This window comes from Mustela nivalis (assembly GCF_964662115.1).
Source record: "Mustela nivalis genome assembly, chromosome: 1".
NCBI classification, from domain to species: Eukaryota; Metazoa; Chordata; class Mammalia; order Carnivora; family Mustelidae; genus Mustela; species Mustela nivalis.
The window spans coordinates 52,060,373-52,074,838 of NC_139020.1; the positions used below are offsets into that span (position 1 = coordinate 52,060,373).

A 14,466-nucleotide genomic window follows, 5' to 3' on the forward strand; every position below is an offset into this window, starting at 1 on the left:
AATATGTGGTTTTGACTTGTATTTCCCTGATGATTACTGATGCTGAGCATTTTTTCATGTGTCCATTGGCCATCTGAACGGATAGTTGGAAAAAAGTCTCTTCAGGTCTACTGCCCAGTTTTTTAATCAGCTAGTTTTTTGGTGTTGGGCTGCACAAGTTCTTTATAAGTTTTGTTTCTTAACCGTTTATCAGATGTATCATTTACAAATATTTTCTCCCTTTCAACAAGGTGCCTTTTTGTTTGGGTTTTCTAACTATTCTGAAAAGCCTTAAGGTCTAAAGAAGGCAGTAAAACTTCAGGTTGCTTGTTAAACTTTAGCTAAAGAAGACCCACCTGTATCAGTTTATTGATTACCTTGCATAATTATTTATTATTCATTCATGTATTCATGGATTGCTTAAGTAATTAATCAAATAGTACTGCATGCCTCCTATGTATCTGCCTATTCTATGCATATAACAGAGAATAAAACAGACATACATTTCTGTTCTTCTTGAACTCTCAGTCTGGCACAGAGAGGACGATATTCAATATTTGGTGTTCAAAATATCTAAGTTAAATATATATTATGTTATACGGTAATAGAGTCTGTGGAGTAAAAATGAAGCAGAAAAGGGAGATAGAGTTTTGGGGCTGGGGATTGAAATTTTATTTTAATTATTTATATTTTACTTTGTAAAAATTATTATTATTATTATTATTATTATTTTTAAGAGAGAGAGCGGTGGAGGGTAGGAGAGGGAGAGACAGAATCTTAAGCAGGCTGCACTCCCAGCATGGAGTCTAGATTTCACAACCCTGAGTTCATGACCTGAGCCAAAATCAAGAGTCAGATGCCTAGCCTACTTAGCTGACTGAGCCACCCAGGCGTCTCTGGGGTTGAAATTTTATAGTTGCTCAAGTCAATAAGAAGATTACATTTGAAGAAATACCTTGAAAGAGATGATGGAGTAAGTCTCACTAATAACTGTGGGAAAAAATTTCCAAGGATTCGAAACAGAAAGTCTCTGACATGGGAATGTGGCAGGTATATTTAGGAACAGTGAGGAGACCACCATGGTCTGAATGATTAAACAAGGGAGAAATAGGAATTTGGACTTCAGAATAAGCCTACTTTGAAAGTAAAAGGTTTATATTTAAATAAAGATTGAAAACTCTTCAACTAAATTACTTGTGAGGCTCTGAAAAGCATTAAAATTTTAAGACTCTTTCTTATATTGCATAATCAATAAACCTTTATTCAATGTTATTAAGCCTTTTTTCTCCCCTAATTATTATCACTCCTTCAGGATTGTATGTTTATCTAAGCATTTCTTCTTGATATGTCCCTTAAAGTCAGCCATCTTACTTATTTTAAAGGGAAACTATATGGATAAATTGAAACTTTAATTAATTTAAATCAAATAAATTTAATTTGGCTTTCCAGAAATCCATTAAATCTATGGTGATTTGTTTGTTTTAAAAAATCAAATATACATTGTTTTCACATTTTTATAGTCATTATATGTCCACCTCAAATTCCTGAATGAAATTTTAATAGTCTGCAATGCTAGTAGGTACATGATAAAACAAGTTGGGGTAACTCTGGAAAATTTCATGAGAATCATTCAAGTTAAAATTTCCTTTAACATATCAAGCATCTGAATAACCATGCTCTGAGTCACATTTTACTTACTCAAAACTGAAAGAGCTGTTTATTTCAGTTGAAAGTTGAAAATATGCAGAGAACTCTGAAGAGAAACTCTCAAGTTATAAGGGGAAAATAAACCAGTATACTTTTTGAGTAAATTTTATGCACCTACTGAAATCACTAATGAGTTATGAGAGTTTGATACACTAAGAGTTTTTGGCATTCATTTTATAGTTATAGCTAAGTTTCCTGGTTAAATAGCTTAGCCAAACTCTTTTCTCCATTCCTCCTAAGACAAGAAGGCAAATGACCAAGTGGATTTCTACTTTGCAATAACTGTGCATTTCTTTTTGTACCTACACGCTGAGCAATCTACAGTCTGAAATAAGAACATAGTGTTTACCATAGGCTTTGGAAGTTTTTGCCCTCCTGAGCTCCAGGGATAAGTCTTTATTAGCTAGCATTACTGAGGATATGAGTTGCAAAATTTATTAATACAGTGACTGCTATTACTATTAACAACTGAGATTAATAAAACTCAAGGGACTATTTCTTAGTAGGATGAATACCCATCTATCCTCCAATCTATATCTAGAGTGATTTTAGGAACTACTGACTTTAAAAAATCTTGGGGTCCAGAAATAAAAGTTTTATTTTACACCTGCAATATCTCTATGACTCTTTAAAATAGTCATATCTTCCTAGACCTAATATAAATTCAATTTAACCCTCTGTTTCAATCTTTGTCATCAGAGCATTAACCCAGGTCCCTGCCCATCTCCAGCCTGGTCACTTAGAAATTTTACTAGTCAGACTTCTATTCTCAGCATGCTGCCCTCCTCTCCCCTCTGTCCTTTTTGTAAATAAAGAGGCAGGGCCTTTTAGGCTCTATTCTCCATTAATGTCAAATAGTTTTTATCACTTCCTTCCTCCCATAGATTAAGTTTCTTCACTTTATATTTCAAAGTTCTTACTAGGGTGACTAAGAGTTGACTCATTTCCCTTGCCTTTCCTAAACTTTAGTCTGCCTAGTTGTGATATTGCGATTTATAATAAGAAATATGTATTTGGTCTTGGACCAATTCCAGTCACAATGCTCATAAAACCGTTGGAATTTTTTAAGCGATAAGAGTGGTAAAGGTATCTTTTGTTATGTTAATGAGAGAACCACTGGGTAATCTAAGGATGGAGGCTGGTTGCTAGGAGACTGAACCTCGTGATTAGAGGGTTGGAACTTTTAGTCCCACCCTTCCTGGAAGGGGTATGGGGAGCAGAGACTGAGTCAAATCACCAGTAGGCAATGATTTAATCAGTCATACCTATATAATAAGGCCTCCACAAAAACCAAAAGGACAGTGTTCAGAGAGGTTCTAGGCTGTTGACTATGTGGAGATTTGGGGAGAGTTGTGCACTCAGAAAGCATAAAAGTACTGCTCTCCTTCTCACACACCTTGCCATATGTATCTCTTATATCTGGCTGATGGCTATCTCCAGGTAGATACTGTCAGAATTGAGTTGAATTGTAGGACATCCAACTAGTGTCTGAGAATTGATTGGTGGTATGGGGAAAAATACTACACATTGGAACTGTTACCAGAATCATACTAGTCTATTTAAGATCCAGTTGAAATCCTTTTCATCTCCTTATATCATTCTCCTGTATAAGTTTGTTTCAAGGTTTATGTTCTGTGGAAAAACAAAAATAACAACAACAACAAAAAACCCAAACCCAAACCCAAACTCTCTCTCATCACTTATCATTCAAACATAAATATTTATAGAGTGCTTCCTGTATTTACAAAGTATTAGCTAGAAATGTGTACTCGCCAATGGGGAGGTGGAGGGTGAGAAAGTGAATTAGATTTGTTTTATGCCCTTGAACTGCATACATGTTTTGTTCAAAAACTAGGAAGGCACACAGAGCACTGTGATATGAAGTGGTAGGAACAAACGTCACCAGTCTCCAATACCATCTTTGGTGAAATTTCATTTCCAGTGGGAAATCGTTTACACTAGAACAACAACAAAAAATCATCTCACCTTTTCAAATGTTCACATGCCTGCTCTGACTATGTTGTCACATACTGTTGGTTAATGTTTTAATACAGGGCAAAGGATCCTGGACTGAGACTTAGAAGTCCTGAGTTCTAAGTTCTTATCTCAATGCATTCTAAGTAGGAAATTAGAGATTAGACTGTTCACTGCTTTGAACACTGTCCTGACTGATGATTTTTTTATAATGAAGATGCAAAACTCTTCTCATGTTCTAGGTAACATGCAATATGTTTTTCTCTGGCTGAATATTGTTCATTTTATCTCTTGTAGTAAGAACTACCCAGCGTGATGCTCTGATGCATGACTAAACTGGTAAATATCATTGGAATTCTCTGTATTCTCAGTTGTAACAAAAGCAATTGTGATCCAGATGCAGCTGGAAAAGTTCTTCCTGTTAAGAACAAGATAAGGTGGGGGCGCCTGGGTGGCTCAGTGGGTTAAGCCGCTGCCTTCGGCTCAGGTCATGATCTCAGGGTCCTGAGATCGAGTCCTGCAACAGGCTCTCGGCTCAGCAGGGAGCCTGCTTCCTTCTCTCTCTCTCTGCCTGCCTCTCAGTGTACTTGTAATTTCTCTCTGTCAAATAAATAAATAAAATCTTTAAAAAAAAAAAAAAAAAGAACAAGATAAGGTGGATCCAGTCCTCCATTCCCTAGATTTTGAAGGACAAATACTCTCTTCACTACATTATTTTGTGAGGTTTATATTCTTAAGGTTTCTTAACTCTGAGTTTTTGCTTATGGTAAATTATTTCAGTCTAGAAGTGGCCTTGACATCTCATATGCACTTTACCTGACTCATACAGATAGGATGCACTGCCTGATTAGTTAATTTCCCCAAGGAAAAATGTGTTTGAGTGGAGGAGACTTCATTAAAGTTTTCAGAAAATGAGGAAATTTATATCCAAATCAAGCCCCCCCCCAAAGTCATAAATTTATTGTTAGATATCTCTGATAAGCAAAGTGGATAATGATGAGCAAAGTGGAATGAAGCTCTAAAATCAAATATGTTTTCCTCTGGCTAAATATTATTTATCTGACCTCTTGTAGTAAAAAGTAGCCATTATGATGCTCTGATGCATGACTGAACTGGCTGGTAAATATCATAGGAATCATCTAGAATCAAAGTGCCTGGGGTAGAGAAGAGGCTTTACCATTACTCTGAATCATTATGTGACCTTCATGTCTCTAGGTTTCAGTTTCTTTATAAGCAAAATGAAGAAGCCAACAGCACCAGTTTTTTGGGGGGGGAGGGTTATTTCATTAGTTCATGTAAGTTGCTTAGAATAACCTAATATACAGTAAGTGATCAGTAACTGTCAGTATTTAACTAAAGTATATTTAGAGGACTTCAACTAAAGTATTTAACTAAAGTATATTTAGAGGACTTCAACTATTTCCAAACTCCTATGATTTGGCCTTCCTCTTCCCTTCCTCTCTCTTAGCATCTTTCCCTTCATTCCCCTGCTAAACTCCTATTTATTTTTATTATTTTGTAACTCCTATTTTAATTTTTATTATGTTGTTTAATATAGAGTAGCACGACCATCACTTTTGTGGTCTCAGCTATATATAACTAATAGCCTTTGGAATTATTGTTACAAGAGGCTTATCAAGGCATTTTCCTAAACTAGGACATATTCTTCTGTAAAAGGGGCTCTACAAATAAATACGTATCATACATACACACGTGTGTGTGTATATATGTTGCTTTCAGAATTCCATACATTTGCATGGGTGTGCAAAATATCCTTAATTTATAAAATGTTTTGATCCAATCTCACTGTATACTTTTGAAGTTAATATTCTACTATGTCATCAAACTTTATCAAAGACTGACTTTTGTTCCAAGTCAGTCACTGAGTTAAGTGCAGTGCAGAGATTTTAACTAGACTCTGACTACTCTCCAAAGCCAGAGCATCTTCTATTATACCTAGTCAGTTATTTGTGTGATATCACTTAATCCTCACTAGTCTTAAGAGTTACCACGTTTTACAAGTAAGGACACTAAGGCTTTGAGAGGTTAAGTGAGTTGACCATCCAAGATCGTGCAGCTAGTGAATGTCAGAGCCCAAGTCAGTCTGTCTTTATCTACATTTTTTTTTTTTTTTAAGCGATTAAGATGTTTAAACACCCACCCCAAAGCAAAGAGGGTCAGGTAGACAGAGTGGGGGATCCATGTTGACTATATAGTTAGGAATGATTTGTTGCAGTAGAAGCTACTTGAATGTTTCTGTTAAGAGAAAAACAATTTCCTAAAGGAATTCTATGAGATCCCTTCGGAATGCCAGCAATTCAAACTTAGCTTATGAAACACTGAATTAAAAGGCATTTGTCTCCTAGCATTAGCCTTCCTATTGGCTCACAAGATGCAAATGAAATGTTGATATTAAATCGAAGCAGGAAAAACTACTTATTTTGAAAGGGAAAATGTTAAGAGCTCTACTTTAAAATATTGTTGTTATAAAGAGAACTGGGAAGACAAGGCAGGCAGGCTTTTGACAAAAAAATCACAACTGAAGATGGAGCTTAATAGTTTCCATCATAAAAAGATAAAAGAATTCAGAGATCACTGTGTGTGTGTGTGTGTGTGTGTGTGTGTATGTGTGAGCTCGCATGTGTATGCTTGTTTTAATAAGCTTCTCTGGCCTCCAACTCCCCTCACCCTCATTAGCTGGTGACTTGAAGCTGCTGATGAAAGCGCCTATGTGACGATTACCAGTTGGCATTCTCTGCTGGAGACTAGCCTCATGCAGGGGTGACCCTGTGATGCACGAAAGGCTATTTAATGCCCTGGCGAAGTGGTTCAGGGACCACGCTTTTATCATGCTTCCTGGAAGAGAGCTGTGATTCCTCATCCCTGATTTAGAGCCACTTAGGGCTCCGGCAACTCTACCGCGGAGTTCCAGAGGAAAATACTCCTTCATGGTCTCTCTCTGTCTGATCTGAAAAAGACACAGCTTCCCGATGTTCCGCCTGGGAGACGGTTCAATCCTTAGAAACTGCCAGAGAAGCCTGTCCATCTGCTGGGATGCCCGGCTTTCTGGAGCGGACGAGGAGGAGCTTGGCTTTTCATCTGAGTAACTTGAGAGGATTTTGTTTGTAACTTAAAAATCGCCGCTTAATTCAAAAATTAAAAAAAAAAAAAAAAACAAAACACACCACGCTCTGGCAAGTAGACACACTGGGAAAATCCGTGTGACGAAGTACAGACTAGAAATTTCTCATTTATTTCCCCCGGGAAAGAGTCAATGTTTTCTATTTGGTACTGGGCAGTCGACTCAAGGGATCTGCCTTCAAAAGATGCTGGAGAGGTGGGTTTGGCGGAGGAGCCCACTATTTGGATTGCCCCCGGCCGACCAGTAGCTGTTCCACTTCACTCTCCGGAGGCGAGTGACCACCTCTGCCACCCCTTCTCGATTTTTCTTCCTGCCCCCACCCCGGGAATTCTCCACCCCCACCGTCCTGCCCACCACTCTTCATTGAAGATGGAGCTGCAACCTCACCGCCGAAAAATCCCCGAGGAGCGAGCCACTGAATGGGAGTCTGGGACAAGCGCTTTTTTGAACCCTGTCGAGGCTGGGTGGGCACCAAGACACGAGCGTCCGCACAGAGAGCGCGCGGGTAACGCTACTGGAAAGAGGCTGTCCCGCGGGCCCGCCGGGGCGCGCGCGGCTCCGGCGTCTGCTCTCTATTGGCGCGCGCGGCCCCGGGGGCGGAGCTACGGGAAAGCCCCTCCTACTCGCGGGGGGGCCCCGGGATCCCGCGAGCGTCTCCCCCGCGGAGCGCCGGAGCTGGACTCGGTCTGCGACTCGGTCCTGCAGCGCCTCTAGGCTGCAGGTCGGTGCTCCAACCACCTGCTCGGCGCCGCGTCCGGGGAAGAGGGGAGGAGAGAGGAGGGAGGAGGGACGCGGGGGGAGGAGAGAGGAGGAGAAAGGCAGCTTACACACGCCTTCCAGTCCCTCCACGCAGAGCCGCCCGAAGACCGCTGCCGCCGCCGCCGCCGCCGCGTTCGCTGCTACGGCTCTGCCACCTGAGGAGACCGCCTGGACTCGCCTCCCCGGTTGCCCTCGGCGATCCCTTCCTAGCTCCGGGCTTTTGACGCACACTGCCACTACCATTATTACTGTTATCCCGCGAGAAGGAGAATAACAGACCCGCCTAAAAGATCCACGGACACCTTTCCGAAATACTCAAGTGTCTCCGGGGAAGAGAGGGTCGTCGGTGCCGGGAGGAGCAGCCCAGGGGCCGAGGACAGGGGCTGAAGCGGAGGGAGGAAGAGTTGGGGCACTGCGTGGTGGAAAGTTGCTCGCGGCGGAGATCCGAAGGTCCGGCGCGCCACAGCCCAGGGGGGCGGTGTGTCTGGGAGAAGCCGCTGCCCCTGCGTTCGGACCTGCGAGCTCGCGGGCTGCGCGGGGCCGAGGACGACGCCCCCTCCTGCGGCGCGGACTCTGTCGGTGGCCCCAGGAGGAGGAGGAGGAGGAGGAGGAATATGGAATCGAAGGCGGGCCCCTCCTGCCGTCTAGTCTTCTGCCTCTTGATCTCCGCCGCCGTTCTCAGGCCAGGTGAGCAGGGGCCTCCGGGCAGCCCCAGGCCGACGTGGGCCGGGGGTAATTTTCTACGTTCCGGGCCAGGGCCTCGCACCTCGGGGGCAGTGCGCGCGGGCGTGTGGGGGGAGGTACGGGGACGGCGGTGCAGGCACCGGGCTGGCCCTGGGTTCAGTCACCTGTGCCGCACGTGTGGGCCCGGCCGGTTGGCTCAAGTTTGGGGCAGGGACTGGGGGGCATTGGGTAAATCTCCAGGAACTTTGGGTGCTGCCGGGGTTGGGGCTTCAGGGCCCCGCGGGCAGGATTCGTCTGGATCTCTCTCCTTCCCCCTGCGGCTCCCGCCTAGGCGGCGAGCCCTTGCCCTCTGACAATTCCTTCAGTCTCCGAATATCAAAGTCCACGTCACTGCGCTCGGGGCAGTTTTCCTTTCGCTTAGCTCGGCGGCAGTAACTGCCCGCACTTTTTCGTATTAAATCCCCTGGTAACTTCCCCTCCCTCGGAGGTGAAGGAGGGAGGGGTGGAAGAGAAAGGGAGGACTTTGATCACTCCCTTAAAAACCTCCTATAGCTTAAATCCTGGTTTGAACGCCCCCTCCCCCATTGTCTGGGTGGGTAGTGAGTGTAGGGGTGGGTGGTGGTAGGCAGAGAACACAGCCTCAACTGGAATTAGCATCCAGGGTTCCGAGACCTTAGTGAGCGATTTGTGGATTTTTTAGGACCTGTGATTCAGCCTCAGTTTTCAGTTATGTACTGAGCCTCAGAAGAAAAATAGGCAAAATCCCCAATAACTAAAATATATAGTCGGGAATCCCTTTCCTGCTCTAGGGACGGCCCCTGGGGCTGTCACCCTGAGACCTACCGGTCGGCTGAAGCGAGTTGGTCCTTACGGGGCATCTTGTACGTTCGCCTTCGGTTGGTGGAGCGTCAGGTTCATTTTGTCACTAGACTTGAGAATTTTTTGGAATTTTTTTCTCCTTTTGAAGTTTTATCTCCAGCCCTTCGTAGACATTTGCAAGTAAAATTCCTACTTCCTGGTTAGTGTGTGTGTGTGTGTTTCGGCTTCTGTTTGTTCTGGTGCCCTTTTCTTTAGTTGTTATTAAAGAAAGATTCACTTCCCTTTCGCATCTTTAATTTCTGCACATCCCTTCAGCTGTTGGCAAACTGAGGCCAAAAACACAGGTTTGAAAGCCTCTGGATCTCTCCCAGGAAGAGAGGGAAAGTGAGGCTGGGGGCTAGAATCCGAAGATCACAAGTGTTTGTGAACTGCTGCTACTGGGTTTGCTAGTGGTGGTGGTGCGGGGGAGGGGGGGCCCCCTCTCCGGATCTCTTTATGATAAAGTTACATTTCTGGGTGAGGTAATGAGCTCACCTGCAGTTCTGAGGCTAGAGAAAGAGGCATCTGTGACAATCTCTGGCTCTGGGGCGGAGCCTGTGAAACGCGAGTAGAACCGGATTTCAAGCAGGTGGGGTGGGGTAAGAACACCCGGTGGTGGGAATGGGAGACCCCCCCCCCCCCGACTTTGGCACATTGTGTATTTCACTCTTTCAAGGTCCCATTGTCCGATGTGGGAGGAGAGGGTACTCACTCTGGAGCCCAGGGGAGAAGAGGGTGGAAGGGGTGAGGTCGTTAGCCAAAAGCAAAGATCCCACCCTCCCACCGCTGGTTTTCAGTTTAACCCTCTCGTCACTTGGAGAGGGCTGTCTCACCTACACCCACACCCCGGGACCACTCGCACACGCCCAGTTCCCCTTTCCGTGCGGTCGCTCCGGTATTTATTTTCCGTTGAGCCACCTCGGGGGGACAGATTCTTCCTCACACTGAACTGCTAAAAAGGGACAGGTTCCCCTTTCAGGATTCCTTCTACGTGATTCGTTTGGAGCCACAAGCTCGCGTCTCCAGCCAGTACCCAGTGAGCGCTTTGGGAGTATTCTTGCCGCGCTCGGCCGACCTCGGCCGATCTGAGGGTCAGAAACCTCAGCCTCTCAGATCAGTGCTTTCCTTGAATTTATCGGGCTGGCCTGTGTGCGTGTCACGGTGTTTTAAAAGAAAGGGTTGTGGCACTTAAAAGCGCCTTTTCCAGACTCAAGTCCTGCAAGGGAAGTGCGCCTCCTTCGGAGCCCTCTGCATAGCTGAGCTCGGTAGGGCTGCAGAGCCCGTGGGCTGGCTTCATCAAAGCGACTAACTGACTTACCCGCCTGCTGCCCTTCATTTCCGGAGCACTTTTAGTAGTGTGTGTCGAGACCTAGAGAACAAAAATTCGAGTTTGTGAAACTGCCCCTTCAGGTCTTTCGGTCTGTAGTGGCTACACAGTCATTGAATGGTGTAGGCATGACATGTTACCTGTTTTGAAGGGAGGGGAGAATATGCAGGAGCCACAGAAACTGAATTCGGAGATGAAGGCAATGAAGTTAAGTGCTCAGCATCGGAGGAAACAAGAATCTCATTATCCCTGTAGAAAGAGCGTCAGCCTGTGGTGACATTTTGTATTGCTTTAAAAAATGCTTTCCTTGATTATTTACAAGGAGGTGGGACCCCTGCAGTTGACTGTTTCTTCTCTTGGGTAATTTGTGTTCGTGCCCTCAGGAATTTTTCTTAATTTGTCATTGATACAAGGTTAATTCTAAGACATAAGCACACTTAAAGGCCTCCCCGCCCCCACCCATGCAGTTTTACCTCAGTAGGCCTTGGGGAAAGCATCAACTCAAATGATGTCCTTGCAGACTGCCTGATCTGGGACTACTAAAATGTATTAATTTAAAAACTGCAAACTGCTTAGTTGCCGGTAAATATTGCTTTTTCCTTGATGATTTATTTAATCCAATAGCAGTTTACAACTTAATGGGGTACTCTTTTCAGTAAACTGCTTTTCTAGGCTTGGCTCAGCATCATTCACCTTTGGGCACTTGAGCAAGTTATTTCCCATTTTCAGGCTTCTGCTGTCTCATGTGTAAGTAAAACAGTGGACTAAAGATCTATTCTCTGAGATCTCTTTAGCTCAAAACTGTTTCTGATGACCTAAGGTAAAAAAGCTGATTTGGGCAAGGCAGAGTCATTATCCAATTGTATTTTTCTAATGCTTTCAGACAGACTGAATGGATACAGTTCATATAAATTGTGTTGCTAGAAAATTGCTAGGGAACCCAATTGCAAATTTTCCATCTTTTTTCCCACTTGTATAAATCCATTATAATATCTTGTGCTTAGTCCTTCATGCCTGAACAGGGCTATTTAAAAAAAAAAAAAAAAAAAAAAAAGTGTGATAGAGAGGAATTTGTCTCTCACTGTCCTGAGAAAAGAGACCCTAACAGTGGGAAAGATTTTTAGGTCTCAGAAAACTCCATTAGGGTAACCCATCCCTCCAGGAAGATTGCCTCTGTTTAAACTACATATGCAGTTCCTAGAATGAAACGTAAGCGATGATTGATGTTTGTATGTTCATGCGACAAAGCCTGTGTGTATACATACCCTAAAGATGCCCCTAAGCAAAACAGTTGACTTGCAAGGTGGTTTTAAGTGCAATATAGAAGGAAATAGAAAATAAAAGTTTTCCTATGGTTTTAATATCTACACAATTCCAAAATATTTTTGTGACACAATTCCAAACTTTTTTGGACTTTTTAGAAAATTCAGTCTAGCTTATCTTTTTAAATAGAATTTTGGAAGAGAATGCTTGTTTCCTGTTAACTTATTAAAAAGAGAAAAACCTACTTTCATAGTTTTATGTGTTACCAGAAATTACTGTTTTGTTTTGTTTTTTTTTTAATTGGAGTCAGCACTCATGTTCGGTTTTCAGTTATGCCATATAAGAATGTTCTGATTTTGGGAAAGCTGTTTTTCTGTTCCTTCTTATTTCCCATTTGTAAATTTTCTTCCTTTTTAATGTATGGTTCTCATTTTGATGAAATTAGTAATTCCCTTGCTCAGCATTTTGAATTTTTCAACGAAAACATGCTATATTAAGACTTCTATTTTATTTTTCGTGGAAAAACACTGTTAGATTTAATTATCACCTTGACCACTTTTTAAAGTCAGGTAAAATATCTGTTTTCTTTTCCTTTTTTCTCCTTTTTCTTTTTTCCCCCTTATGTTTTCATGTCACTAAACATAGGCCTTTGTAAAATTGATCACTAAATTGTCAGCATTACTTGGTGTTAGATGGCAGTGTTTTGTCATACAGTATCTTAAATGCTTTATAATCACCTTGTCTCATAGTCTTAAACACCTTTTTTTTCTGTTCTGGCCATTTATTTAGCATAAGACATCACCAAAGAGAACCAGCTTTCAGCAGCTGTTAACTCAAGCAGACACATGCATATATATCCCAAATATGCAGGAAAGCAACACAGGTGCCGCTATGATAAAATAGTATGTATATGGCATATGGGTGGCTCAGTAGGTTAAGCATCTGCCTTTGGCTCAGGTAATGATCTCAAGTTTCCTGGGATCTGGCCCCACATTGGGCTCTCTCTCCCTCTGTGATCTCTCTCACTCTTGCTTTCTCTCAAATAAATAAATAAAATCTTCAAAAAACTTTTTTAAATAGGGTGTACACATAGAAACTTGAATTTAACTTTTCTCAAAGTCAATTTTATTCTTCATTGTTAGATTTTCACAAAGTCCCATTTCATTTCTTATACTTAAATGTATATGGCATATTAGGAAATGAGCTAATTCGGTGAAATATTGAAGAAAATTTCTTTGAGAGTGGTGGGTGATGACTTTATTTACTCTTGGATATCAAGCTCCTTTTTATTTTCGATAAGAAATGAAAAGGACTGGAAAAATTCATTTATATTTCTCTCTCTCTCTCTCTTTTTTTTTTTTATTTGGGGCAGAATTTTCCCTGTGAAGAATAAAGTCAAGACTAACATATATCTTCTATATTTAAGAAGAGGATATTATTGTCTGTTGGATAAGGTTAAATCCTACAGTTATTGCAAGTATCCTTATAGTGTACAAAGTATTATATATTTGGAGTTATTGATATTTTCATCCAGTTGATTTCTTTGTTTAAATAACAAAATTTATATGCTTTTCTCCCCATCTTATTACTAGTTGTAATATCTTATATATTTCAGCTAGAACTAGTTCTGAATGTGCTGTGATATTCAGTAATTGTTTAATGATAACCTGTTATCATAGTCCATTATTGTAGTGTATATTCCAAGAATGAAATTAGCTTTTAGTGCTTACTCTCTTATTTATCTAGTCGGTTCTCAGTTATCCATAACATTCAAGGATATGATCAAATCAGTCCAATCCAGAGCAGTTCTAATCGGAGGATTACTTAATTTGTCTTTGAGTTTAAGTATTTCAATAAACATGTCTGTGTCTAAGAATTTATAGTATTGCAACGTAATGAAACTAAACTCAGGAGAATAATCAGAAATGAGACCCCTATCCACCCTCTCTGGCTTGTTAGCCAGCCCCGCCCCAATACTTTTCCCCCCTAAAATTTCCTCCTCTATTACTTCATGAGCCATACATCCCAGTATACACACTGGGATGTGTGTATACTGTTTATCCTGATGTCCTGATTCAGTTATTAATGATACCTTTTTTCACCCTCAAAAGTGCAATTTGGAGGACAAATTATATAGCCATCATGATTATTAATGGCATGCTTGTTGATATGTCTGTCTTAGACTACTTAACTATAAGTACTCTAATCCTGACAAAGTGCATATTTCTAACTTTTTAAAATTTATCAGGTACAATGAAATATCAACAAGAGGTCACAAAACCCCGTTAATATCAAGTATAGGAGAGATGTGAGGTTATTGCAGTGGATGTAAAACATTAAGGATCCCATGGTTTGGTGTGGAAACCAAATTGACCTGATAGACCAAGAGAATAATGGTGTTTGAAATTCACCTGGGAGCAATACTTCTTACCGGGGAAGGCTGGTTTCAGTCTGATCCTGAAAGCCCTTCTCAGCCATTTGTACAATTCCAGTTCTGTTTCTCTTTGAAGTTTCTCGGTAGCTCCACTGTTATTTGGATTTAAAAATAATTATCAGGGATACCTGTGCAATTGAAGGAAACGCTTAAGTCTTTTTGTACATGTAAACTACAGTTCTATCAGCTACAACTGGAGAACTGGCTTGGGGCAACCAACAACATGCCTATCGCAGTTCGTGCCAAGGCTTTCTAATTAGGCATCCATGTGTTATTTGGTTCATCTATATAAATGTTTCAGATACTCAGAAAACCCCCAAAGGGAGTGGCGGTGGGAAA

At 41.9% G+C, this 14,466-nt stretch overlaps 1 protein-coding gene across 12 annotated transcripts in view; it reads left to right on the top strand.

Moving 5' to 3' along the window:
- Window positions 1-7,428: 7,428 nt before the first annotated feature.
- The window catches only part of ALCAM (activated leukocyte cell adhesion molecule), a 213,840-nt gene continuing 206,802 nt past the window's right edge, over window positions 7,429-14,466 (top strand). For 3 of the 12 annotated variants that reach the window (XM_082696750.1, XM_082696753.1, XM_082696754.1), the window contains exon 1: window positions 7,456-8,248. In XM_082696750.1, the coding sequence (XP_082552876.1) occupies window positions 8,176-8,248 (73 nt within the window). In that variant the 5' untranslated portion in view covers window positions 7,456-8,175. Of the gene's footprint in view, window positions 8,249-14,466 lie in introns of all 12 variants that reach the window. The other 9 variants (XM_082696757.1, XM_082696749.1, XM_082696755.1 and 6 more) reach the window with 7 other exon arrangements.